This window comes from Sturnira hondurensis, unplaced genomic scaffold, assembly GCF_014824575.4.
Source record: "Sturnira hondurensis isolate 20B ecotype Veracruz unplaced genomic scaffold, ASM1482457v3 Scaffold0023357, whole genome shotgun sequence".
Lineage (NCBI taxonomy): Eukaryota > Metazoa > Chordata > Mammalia > Chiroptera > Phyllostomidae > Sturnira > Sturnira hondurensis.
The window spans coordinates 4,279,399-4,292,564 of NW_028095988.1; the positions used below are offsets into that span (position 1 = coordinate 4,279,399).

Genomic DNA, 13,166 nt, shown 5'->3' on the forward strand with positions numbered 1-13,166 from the left:
CCAGAGCCTCGCTACAGTGAGTTCCACTCCATGGGGTCAAGCCCCATACAACAGCTCATTCACTACGGTCACGGCCAGTTCTCACATGCCGTCAGCTGAAGGTCAATCCCCTGGTCACTGATGTAGCAACAGTAATCAAGGCTCAACTACAATAAGAGGGTGCACACAACCCACACAAGAGACACTTCTGGTCACCCAGCTTAGGTGACCAGGGAGTCTGTACCACTGAGCCCCACTCTGACACCTACTATAGGACACCTCCCACAGAAGGCCACTCTGCCAAGACTGGGAGCCATAGCAGATCCCTAGTACTAGAAACAAACATAGGGAGTCAGTCAAAATGGGGAGAAAAGAAACGTGTCCCAAATGAAAGAACAGGACAAAACTCTATAAAAAAAACTAAACAAAATGGAGGCAAGCAATCTACCAGATACAGAGCTCAAAATACTGCTTATAACAATATTCAATGAACCTAGGGAGAGAAAAAAATCAGTGGGAAATTGCACAAAGGGATAGAAACCATAAAAAAATCAGAAATGGAGAATACAATGATTAAAATACACATTACAGGGAATCAACAGCAGATTATGTAAGTCAGAGAACTGAATCAATGATTTGGAACACAAGGTCACAAAAAACACAAATGAAATAGCAAAAAGAGAAAAGAATTTTTAAAAAATTAGGTCAGTTTAAGGGACATCTGAGACAACTTCAAGCAATAACAACATTTTGTAGCCTTAGAAGAAAGAGTGCAAGGGATGGGATATCTATTTTTTTTAAATTAATTAATTAATTAATTTTTTGGGTTTTTTTTGTTTTTTAATATATTTTATTGATTATACCATTACAGTTGTTCTATTCCCCCCCTTCAATCCCCTCCACCCACACCCTCCCTCCCCCACCATTCTCCCCCCCTTAGTTTATAACCACGTGTCTCAAGTTCTTTGGATTCTATATTTCCCCTACTATTCTCGCCCTCCCCCCTGTCTATTTTCTGCCATCTATGCTATTTTCTGTGCCTTCTCCCCTCTTCTCCCCCTCCCACCCCCCTATTTCTAACCCTCCATGTGTTCTTCATTTCTATGGTTCCACTCCTGATCTAGCTGTCTTCTTGGTTTGCTTTTGTTTTAGGTGTGGTTGTTAATAACTGTGTGTTTGCTGTCCTTTCACTGTTCATATTTTTCATCTTCTTTTTCTTATATAAGTCCCTTTAGCATTTCATATAATAAGGGCTTGGTGATGATGAACTCCTTGAACTTGACCTTATCTGAGAAGCACTTTATCTGTCCTTCCATTCTAAATGAAAGTTTTGCTGGATAAAGCAATCTTGGCTGTAGGTCTTTGGATTTCATGACTTGGAATACTTCTTTCCAGCCCCTTCTTGCCTGTAAGGTCTCTTTTGAGAAATCCGCTGACAGTCTGATGGGTACTCCTTTGTAGGTGACTGTCCCCTTATCCCTTGCTGCTTCTAGGATTCTCTCCTTCATTTTGGTCTTGGCTAATGTAATTATGATGTGCCTTGGTGTGTTCCTTCTTGGGTCCAACTTCTTTGGCACTCTCTGAGCTTCCTGGATTTCCTGGAAGTCTATTTCCTTTGCCAGACTGGGGAAGTTCTCCTTTATTATTTGTTCAAATAAGTTTTCCACTCGTGGCTGTTTCTTTCCCCCTTCTGGTACCCCTATAATCCGGATGTTGGAACGTTTAAAGATGTCCTGGAGGTTCCTAAGCCTCTCCTCATTTTTTTGAATTCTCATTTCTTCATTCCTTTCTGGTGGGATGTTTTGTTCTTCCTTCTGGTCCATTCCATTGATTTGAGTCCCAGTTTCCTTTCCATCACTATTGGTTTCCTGTGCATCTCCCTTCATTTCAATTAGTTTAGCCTTCATATGTTCCTCTAATTTGTGACTATAATCAACCAGTTCTGTGAGCATCCTGATAAATAGTGTCTTGAATTGTGCTTCTGAGAGGCTGGCAATTTCTCGGTCGCTTAGAGTTACTGGCTCTGGGACTTTGAGTTCTTCTTGTGCCATCTTTCGGGTTGTTCGTGCCTGTTCCATAGCAGGATCAGAGCCCTAAAGTGTTCACCAGAGCAGGGCAACTCAGTCACTGGGTTGTGATGCTGTATGTGGGGGCAGGGTCAAAGAGGGACAATGGCTCTCACTGGTATTGCAGGGCAACTAAGTCGCTGGGTTGTGACGCTGTATGTGGGTGCGGGGTCAAAGAGGGACTCTGGCGTCCCGTCTGCCGCCCTGGCCCTCACCGGTGCTGAAGGGCAACTAAGTCGCTGGGTTGTGACGCTGTATGTGGAGGCGGGGTCAAAGAGGGACTATGGCGTCCTGTCTGCCGCCTGCCGCCACGGCCCTCGCCGGTGCTGCAGTTGCTGCCGTCAGTCACCGGGCCCACGCATTTTGTCCCACTGCACGCGAGTGTGCCACCGCCGTCAGCCCTCACCCCCTGGGGCCTGCGTGGTCTGTCTCACTGTGCGCGAATATGCGCCCGCGGTCTGCCCCGCACCCCAACTGGTTCCCGTCTGCCTGCGCGCCTGGGTCGGAGGCCCTGTCCTGCCGGACCCTGCTCGCTGCTGGCTCCGCCCCTCTTACCGTCCCCGATGAACGGTTAGATGTAGTCGGACTTCCGTATAATTCAATTTTCTGTCGTTTGGTTGTGTCTTTGTTTCTCCAAACCTTTGTTGTATTCAAACTTGGTTGTGGGAGAAGGCACAGTATTTCTACCTATGTCTCCATCTTGGCGGAAGTGGGATGGGATATCTATTTGAAAAATTTTCCTAATCAGCCCTGGGTGATGTGATTCAGTGGATTGAGCACCAGCCTGGGAACTGACAGGTCAATGGTGTGATTCCTGGTCAGGGCACATGCCTGGGCTGCAGCAGGCAACTGCCTGCAAGAAGGAGCCAACTGACATTTAACACATTGATGTTTCCTCTCCCTTTCTTTCTCCACCCATTCCCCTCTCTCTAAAAAGATAAAATTTTAAAAAAGAAGAACTTCCTAACCTGGTGAAGAAAATATATATACAAGTCCAGGAAATGTAGAGAGTCAAAAATAAGATGAACTCAAAGCTGACACCAAAACACATCATAACTAAAACACCAAAGGTTAAAAAGCAAACACAGACTCTTCAGAGTAGCAAGAGAAAAGCAATTAGGTACAAGAGGGGTCCCACGAGACTGTCAGCTGATTTCTCAACAGAAACTTTGCAAGCCCTGGTATGAACTAATCTAAAGGATGAAAAGCAAGGATCTATTACTTACACTACTCTACCCAGCAAGGTCTCATTTAAAATCAAAGGAAACACAATGAGCTTTCCAGACAACAAAAAGTTAAAGGAGTTCATCACCACTAAACCAGTCTTATAAGAAATGTTAAAGGGACTTCTTTAAGATAAAGGAAAGAAAAAAATATGACTAATAAAATGGCAATAATGACATACCTATCAATAATTACTTCAAATGTAAATGGATTAAATGTTCCCACCAAAGGACACAGGGTGGCTGAATGAAAAAGAGAACAAGACCTAAACATATCATGACTAAAAGAGACTCACTTCGCATCAAAAGATACACAGATTGAAAGTAAGGGATGAAAAAGGATATTTCATAAAAATGAAAATGAGAAAAAACTGGGGTAGCAATACCTTAATCAAATAAAACACTTTTTAAAAAAGGCCATATTAAGAGATGAATAAGGACATTTCATATACAATTGCTTAGATACGGAAGCAGCCTAAGGGACCATCAATGGATGACTGGATAAAGAAGATGTGACACTTTTACATACAAGCACAATGAAATATTACTTGGCCATAAAAAAGGGATGAAGTCTTACAATTTCCAACAACAAAGATGACCTAGAGGACATTATGCTAACTGAGAAAAGTCAGACACAGAAAGATTTCACTGACGGATGAAATCTAAGAAACCAAAGGAAACAATCAAAACAAACAAATTCATAATATAGAAAACAAACTGATGATACTTTATGGAAGGGGAATCGGAGGGCTGGGGGAGAAAGGTGGAGGAATTAAGAAGTATGCAATGGCAACCAGACGGTCACAGGGATGTAAAGTACAGCATAGGGAACAGCCAGTAATATTTTAATAAACATGTATGGTGCCAGGTGAGAGTACTAGATTTATTGGGGGGATCGCTTCATAACTTACATAAATGTCTAAGTACTGAACTGTCTACTTGAAACTAATGTAATACTGAATGTCAACTGTAATGGAAAAAATACTAGACTACAAAATCTCTATCTTTAGCTATAATAAAAGACTTCTGAACATATAGAAAACTCATGTACACCCCTACTCAATTCCCATTTTCTAAATAAAGTAAATCTTAGTTAATCTCAAAACTAATGTATAACAAGTTCCAAGACTGTAAAGAAAATTTAATAATTCAAACATCTCATGTTAATAAGATACTCAGTTAAAAAATTAAGTCCCCAAAGAGTACTTGCTCACCTTATTCTGTCACATGCATTTCCTCGTATTCTAAAAGTATTAAAAATAACACTTTGAGGAGTGATAAGAATTCTAACTCAAAATTAGTTTTAAAGTTAAGGGAAATAAGAGACACACGCCCACTAGTGGTTTTTCCACAACCACCTCAGGAAGTCTTTATGGAGTACAAATTGCTAATGAGACAATGAAACATGCTGTCATAAAAAACACGGTTTTCTTGAATGCCAGTATTTCCTTTAAAAAGCTAGAAATCTTCCTGCTCCAGTTATGAGGTTGGATGATGTATCCCTCAAAAGCTCTTTCTCTTTAAAATCTCAATATATTTTGTGACCATAGAAGTGATGGTAGGAAAGACTTTGACACAATCTATGAGGGGTGAGCTCCAAAAACAACCCCTGGAATTAATTTGTAAAAAATTGTGTATTGGCCCTGGCTGGTGTAGCTCAGTGGGTTGAGCATGGTCCTGTGAACCAAAGGAGCAAGGTTTGATTCCCAGTCGGGGCACATGCCTGGGTTGCAGGCCACTTCCCAGCAGGGGACGCATGAGAGGCAACCATACATTGTTGTTTCTCTCCCTCTCTCCTTCCCTTCCCTTCTAAAGATAAATAAATAAAATCTTCTTAAAAAATGTGCATTTATTCTAGTATTTATTCTCACATGTTTAATCTTCAGTTACCTTCAAAGAATTCTCCATTTGATGCAGTTCACCTATCAAAACATTTTTCCCACTGCTCAAAATAGATTATGGACTCATGGATTTTGATGATTTCTAGTGCTACTGCCATTTTTTGTTCACCTCTTCTGCATCAGCAAAATGTTTCCCATTGAGGACTTTTTTCATCCAAGAAACAAAAAAAGTCACTCCGAGGAAACAAAAAAAGTCACTTGGGGCAAGACTAGTTGAACATGGAGGATGGGGCACCAGGGTCATGCTATTTTTGGTCAAAAACTGCTGAATACTCAGTGCAGTGTGGGCAGGTGCACTGGTAAACCACCCATCATAAAATGGGCAAACAGTTGAAAGAGGTTTCAAAAAAAATTTACTGAAGCTCAATGCAGCCTCTCACAACACCACCAGCTGGTACACTGATTCAGATGGGTTCTTAAAACACTCATCTGATCACACTTTCTGAAAACATAAACATATTTATTCAGAAAATACACTTATTCATTATAAGTGTAATGTTCTTTGGCTACATCTGATGTCTTTTAAAAAGGGGCGGGGAACAGGCTGACACATAAACTATCAATTAGTACAACAGCTGGCATAGAATAGGCATTGGAATATGTTTGGCAATTGAAAAACACTCAAAATGAGAACTTGAACACTGGGTCTCTTCAAAGCAATTCAAATATGGGGGAAGCCTGTACTACAAGGGGCCCACCCTCCAGAAGATAATTCTGGTTTTTTGGAGCCCCCTCCCCCTGTACTCCCAGAAATTCTCAAGTTATGTAATTCAAAAGCTCAATATAGGCTTTAGAAACTAGTATAGTTTAGTATAGTTTATGCAAGGTATAACAAGAAGATGCCCATAAATAAAGTAGCAGAGAATGGGATATTAGGGGACATGCTGAAGCTTAAACTATGAATGTAATATATTGATAGATGGCTTTAACAACCTTTTGAGTTAACCCAAAGTACTTATAAAGACTCACGGAGAATTTTCAAATCCCCCCCAAATCTAACCAAGTTGATTTATTCTGAATTCTCAGCAAGACAGAAGTTTAAAGTGATTAATAAACTACTAAGTTTGAATCTAATCAACTGTATTATCTTTTTGAAGAAAGAGCTCGAGTGAGCATGAAGTTTAGAATAAAGGGGCTCAAAGAACAGGAATTTTTAAAGATTTTCTAGCATTTCTCAGGGAGAAAGATTATGGTTTGCTTTCTGGTCCCATTAACAGTCTTACTAATAGGTTTATATATCACAAATTAATAAAATGGTATTTTGGCTTATAGACCATTCTCTCCAGAGTTAGTTAAAATGGACCAGTCCCCTGAGTCTGACTAACCCTGAGTGAGCTTGCAGGATCCAAACTCTGGACTTGCAAAGCTAAGGACCAAAACATCAGCCACAGTAAAGACGTATCAGACTGGCACCACCCTGAGATTAGGATACGCTAGATGAAATGTCACTATCACTACCTGTTTTATTCTGTATAATGCTTCTAAAAAAATTCATATCAATTCCTGGCCTGGTAGTCAGTTGGTTAGAGCATTGTTTGGATACTCACAAGGTTTCAGGTTCAATCCCCAGTCAGGGCACATATAAGAATTAACCACTGAATGCATAAATAAATGGAACAACAAATCCATGTTTCTCTCTCCCCCTAGCTAAGATCATTTTTTTTAAAGAAAAGAGATTCACATTAAGAAGCCATGCTAAATAAAAATATTCACCCATTAGAATTAAAATGTGCTACTGTTCAGTACTAACAAGAAATTCCCTTCAGTCATTACCAATGAGGGCTGAGAAAAAGGAAATAGTCCCACATTATAATAAACTCTCTTACCTTCCATACTGGTTCTCCAGTGCTGTTTTTAACATGCGGCACATTGAAATTCAACATACGCTTCAAAGCCACTGAAAATGAGAATAGTCTCATTAAATATTACCACTGATTTTTATGATTTCACTTCCCCATTTATTACTTACCATCTCAAAACAAAAGGCACAAATTATTCTAGTAAAACAAATGAATCAAGCAGTGGCCTCAGTAGATAACTGGTGCCGTTGCCCACTGTATTGATCACACTTTCTGAAAACAAAAATTATCTGTATTTTTAACCACTTGATACGCAAAATCTTCATATAGCAGGTCATATTTTTTAGTTATCCTGAGCTACGTTTTAGGACTGATTTTTCTTGTCAGATTCACTGAAAAGTTACATTGCTAATTACATGATCCATCAAAAAAGTGAGAATTTCACAAAGGCGCCAGATAACTGAGAACTCCTACTAAGAAAACATACACTTTGTAAAATCACAGCAGTTGATTTATGTTACAGTATTTTGTGGTTTTTATTGCTCATCTTATTCATGTGTTACAACAGGCACAGGTATACTTTCTAAGGAAAATAAAAAACTTTGATATACTTCTTCTTTTTTTTTTAGATTTTATTTATTTATTTATCTTCAGAGGGGAAGGAGAGAGGGAGAGAAACATCAATGTACGGTTGCCTTTTGTGCGTCCCCTGCTGGTAGTTAGCCTGCAAGGAACCGGCCTGCAACCCAGGCATGTGCCCTGACTGGGAATCGAACCGTGATCGTCTAGTTCGCAGGCCCGCGCTCAATCCACTGAGCTACGCCAGCCAGGGCTGATATACTTCTATGTGAAGATGAGATGGCAAATGGTCACAGCAGAGTACTCGTTAGGTGATTTAAGTTTTAAAAGATTAGCAACACTAAAATCTACTTGGTTGACTTTTAAAAGCATTTTGATTAGACTTTATTTAGTAAGAGAATAATCTACAAACCCAACCCCTACCTAATACTCAAATAACCTGAATATTAATTAATGGCATATTCATTAATTCACTAGAAAAACTTCCACTTAAGTGCTTGTTTCTCAAGGCCGGTAAAATAAGAAATTACACTTCAGTGATACAGTATTTGTACATTTGTGTGTGTACATACATAATATTTTGGTAAAATATTAGTAACTAATGCCCAGCCATTAACACACATTGCCAATACTAATTTACACCTACTTCAGAAACTCTTGGGTGTTATGGCATTATATTAAAAAAACATAAATTAAAAAAACCACTCAGTACTGAAATAACACAGGAAGCACAGAACGTGCTGCACAATGAACCTACTCTGTAATTTAGAGGAGCTATTCCTCCCACCCCCAGGCAATACAGATCCCTCCACCGGGGCATTTGTGGCCCAGGAGAGAGAAATCTCGTTTCTAGGAACAGCTGTTCGCACTCCTGACACAGGACAACTAGGAAGAACCACAGCCTGAGCTGCAGGTGAGCCCCATGTGGACAATGTTCCCCAGAGGTAGGCCTTAACTAAATGAGGGAGGCCAGTAACAGCAGGTATTTGCCCTCTCATCCCCATCTAGGTGAATATCCCAACTCTGAGCCTTGGCTAACTCATTAACAGGGATCCAACACAATGGGTTTGTTAATAAAGTAAAGGCTGGTATTCAAATAATATATAAGAATGTAATTTTACTTTCATCAGAGTAATGCCCAAAATGCTAGAGTCACTTTTTAACTCAAGTGACAAAGTAGTTTTCTTTATCAGGCTAACATACTATCCATAGTCCTAGACTTATTTAACATAGTTTCACCTTTACCTGAAATGTTTTCATTACTCATTCACTACATACTCAACTAAATTTACTGCCCATTCAATAAATGTTTAGTGAGTGTTTATGATCTGTCAGACACAGCTTTAGCTATTGACAGCATACTAAACAGACTGAAGAAAAATGATCTATCCTCAAGTAGCTTTCACGCTACTTGGGGGAGAAAGACAACAAAAGCAGTATGACATGTGGTATGTGAGATCATGGTAAGTGCTATGGAGAAAAACAAGGAAGGGAAATGGGGAGAGGGAGTTGTGGTATAATTTTAAATAGTCTGGAAAGGCTTCTTGAAAAGACGACATCAGAGTAAAGACCTAGAGGGAGTGAGGGAGTGAGCTACAGATAGCTCTGAAAGAATATTCCAGATTGAGGATACAAACATGAGGCTCTGAAGTGGAAATCTGATATATTCAAGGAAAGGGAGTAATGGGGAATGAAGCCAGAAAGTTCAGTGGGGATTGCTGTATGATCACTTTGGTTTTTACCGTGACTGAAATGGAAATAAGCTGGAGGGTTTTGAGCAAATGGGTACTGTGTAAAGGTGTAAAAGCAAGGAGACCAAATAGGTGGTTATTGCAGAAATTCATGGGTGGCTTGGACCTGGGTGATAGTAATGACAATGGTCAGATCTGGGAAATATTTTCAGAGTGGAGCTGACAAGATTTATTGACAGATATGATGTGAGATATGAAAGAGGTAAAGAAAACTTCAAGATTGTTGACCTGACCAACTACAATTTAGCTAAGAAGCTCAAAATATCACAGGAGAGAAAGCAGTTGATTTGTGGCTCTCCAATGCTGAGGCGTGGGGGAGCTGAGCAAGAACCGCAAAAGAAAGGCATGCGTGAAGGACCACGGTAACACAGGATTCTACCTGTTGAACTAAAGGTAACAACAGAGAGGGGAGTAGTTCAGGACACATTCACAATCAAGATGACTTTTGAAGTGACCTCTGAAGATGAATAAAGATTCTTCAGACAGGCAAAGCAAGAATAAGGCATCTGCAAAATGAAGATAATACAAACAAATACATACAAAAGTTACTTAAACTAGTGCCTAGCAATCCTGAATGCTCAGCATATATCAGCCATTATTTACTGAAATAAATTACAAACTCCTCTGTATCACAATGTTTGGTATTTAGAATATGGGAGAACTGACTGTGAGTTATTTCCCAAAACATTTTCAGTAGACACCAGGGGAATGTTTACCTCTGCTACTATAGCATATATAAAGGGGTTTAGCTTTCTCTGAAAAAAAACAAAACAAAACAAAAACAGACCTCAACTAGAGAACTAAAGATGAGAAATGATTAATCTGGCATAACCTATCTAGTAATGATGTTAAATCTTGCTATAATGAAGTTTATTTCAGCAGAAATAAAAATTATACTATTCAGTTTTAAATTCTATAAAGGTTCTGTATATCAAAATGACTACCATACAATTTTCATTTTTCAAGAAGCTCCTTTGTATTATTGGTGCAGAGTACTCCTTCAAAACTTCTTTTATTTTAACATGTAGTATGACCTAATTCACTGAGCTTCATTAGGCCGTCAGAACCATACCTCAAAGACTAGTTGGGCTTCTACTTGCTTACACAGATAAAATGAATAGCAGGTATCCCCCAACTCTTATTTGGACTTTCATATATTTTAAGTTATGCTTGCCTTCATCTGATATCTTAAACTATCTGTTGCAGAAAGCAGAACACAACTCAGTATGCACTGTGTCAGTATTAGGCTGAAGTCTGACATTAATTTTTTTCTTTGAATTCCACAGGAATCAGGCACTGCCAAAATCCCTGCTGTAGGTCTCATGACTTGTAACCAACTGTTGTCCTCTTCAGAATTATATGAATAAGAAAATAATTATAAGGGACAGAATTGCCAACTATGCACATTCTTGATAATTTATTTTCTAAGGTAGAAAAAATATTAAAGCTCAAGAGAAGAAATGTTCACTTTTTCCACTACATTTCACTATATATGCAATTTTAAAACACTAGTTTGTCAAAGAGTTAAAAACGGGGACGTTACTTATTTCGGCCATCCTCCAATCCCATTCCAGCGAGCTGGTGAAATCTTTACCACCAGGTATTTCTCTTTAGGTATTCCCAAAAGCTTGGTCCAAAGGTGAAATGGCAGAACGTAAACTGCCCTGAAAAGAACACCCAAATTTTTTAAGTGTGGCGAAGTGGCGGAAAACGAAACTCAACATTAAAACTGGGAGAGATCTGAACCACGCGCAGAAACAAACCAAGAGACCTCATAAGTGGTAACGCATGGGGGGGAAAAATACCATCCTCTAGATCTTGTCATGATGGCCTTTTGAGGCCCAGCAGTAAAGCAACAAGAGCAGGACCACAGCAACTGGCCTACTCTTGAAGCCCCTTCTCCTGCCCCACTAATAAGGGACCTAATTCTCAAGTCAATGGCATCTCTTCCCTAAAGACTCAAAAGGGGAGGGGCTCTCGATGCTCCGGGAACTGAATTAAACTCCTGTGGAGGTCCGCCTGCCAGCTGCACGCACTGTGACCAAGTCAGAGCAGCAAGCAGAGGGAGAGGGCACTCCCACGGCAGGCACAAAACCGCAGGGAGACGAGAATAAATAGATAGGTACCTGTTTGTCTCTCTCGAATACTAGCTGCCGCCATCTTGATTCCCACCATCCACTGCCCGGTTGGAGAGCAGAGGCCGAGGATGACGTGGCCAACGCATCCGACCCGGAAGCAAAGCTCTGAGAGGCGGGGCCAAAGGAAGTTCTTGAGCCGTAGACCCTCCCGCAGGGCGATCCTCTCTTATCAACAGCTCTCCAAAGAGCTTGGAAACCTGTGAGGCTTATAACAGTCGGGAGTGTTTTTCAGCTGTGAGATAATAGGGATTTTTATTCTATCTAATCGAGCCACCGCTTCTCAAGTGGTAGCTCCTTTAAGTTGAGCTTTTAAAATAGGAGCGTGATGTGGTGTGCTAAGAACATAAATACGGAACCGTTTGGTTGTTTACGGATCACTAACTGGTGAATATACTTAAGGGTTTAAGGACCGAAGCACTAACGATGGTCCTGGAACAAAGTAGGCACTGAAATGCTAGCTTCCTCTTGTGTGTCCTCTTTGATCCTCTTTACTGGAGCTTCCTCCCCCTCCCCCCCGCCCTCATTGTCACCTATTTATTAGGCAAAACGGTCTGTCTTTTTGGTGGTTTGCTTACATGGGCAAAGAAGTCAGAAGGGTGCAAGTTGGCAAACTGATTATTTCCTCTCATCCCTCTGGCAACTGCAAAATCATAAAATATTACTTTTGGGGGAAATGGGTAAGTGGATAGTGCTGGTGTTTTAATGTACACTTGAAGCCATATGATGATCAATGTATCCAAAATTGATGATTCCTAATTTAATCATTAAATTGGCTGTAAAAATACACAATGAAAACTCATTTCCATACGTTCAGTAGAGTTCACTGAGGACACTGCATTAGCTGTGGAGTATGTTCAGTATAAAGTGCACCAAGTTCTGAAATGAAATTACCCTGTGCCTCAAAACTGCTCTGAAAACTTTCAAATTTATGAGGTACCAGTTAAGTTACTCTGAAAATGATACAAAAAGCACATTTCTATAAAACTTTAGCTCCTCTATTTCATAATTAGAAGTCATTTATTTTTACAAAGCTTGAGAGAGAAACATTGATTTGTTGTTCCACTTATTCATGCATTCACTGGTTGATACCTTGTATGCACGAATTGGAGATGGAACCCACAACCTTGGCTTATCTCACGATGCTCTAATCAACTGAGCCACCAGGCCAGGGCCAAAACAGGTGATCTTATTTTAAACACCATTGGGAAACATCCTAGAATTGAGCCTATCTTTTTTTCCTTGTATATTTTTTATTTTATTTTTCAGCTTTACGGAGGAGTAATCGACAAAATCTGTAAGATATTTAAAGTGTAGTACATCGGGATGACTGATATACACATATATTGTGAAAGGATTACACCACCTAGTTATCACAACCATCACTATATGAGAACCTTTAAGTTCTACTCTAAGCAAATTTCAATCATATAATGCAGATATCACTTAGTCACATTATATATTAGACCCTCAGACCTTATTCATCTTGAAGCTGAAAACTTGTTAATGAATTGTATGACTTATATGTAAAATCATTTAAGAAGTCAAACTCATGGAGAAAAATAATTAGGGGCCAGGAGCTGGGGGCAGTGGGAAAGGTTGGTAAAAGTTACGAACCTTTAAGAATTACACTCTCTTATTTTTATACCTAATTGGCATATTCACTAAGAAGTCAATTAGAGTATTAGGTTTATTCAGTGCTATTACCAATACTTTGAAGAAGTCACCAATTA

At 39.7% G+C, this 13,166-nt stretch overlaps 1 protein-coding gene across 3 annotated transcripts in view; it reads right to left on the reverse strand.

Moving 5' to 3' along the window:
- SCFD1 (sec1 family domain containing 1) overlaps positions 1 to 11,515 on the reverse strand; it is a 112,696-nt gene extending 101,181 nt beyond the window's left edge. Inside the window, exons 1-2 of one of the 3 annotated variants that reach the window (XM_037037418.1) lie at positions 11,425 to 11,515; positions 6,996 to 7,066 (exon numbers count right to left, since the gene is read on the reverse strand). In XM_037037418.1, the coding sequence (XP_036893313.1) occupies positions 6,996 to 7,066; positions 11,425 to 11,473 (120 nt within the window). In that variant the 5' untranslated portion in view covers positions 11,474 to 11,515. The remainder of the gene's footprint in view (positions 1 to 6,995; positions 7,067 to 11,424) is intronic. The other 2 variants (XM_037037420.1, XM_037037419.1) reach the window with 2 other exon arrangements.
- Positions 11,516 to 13,166: the final 1,651 nt, after the last annotated feature.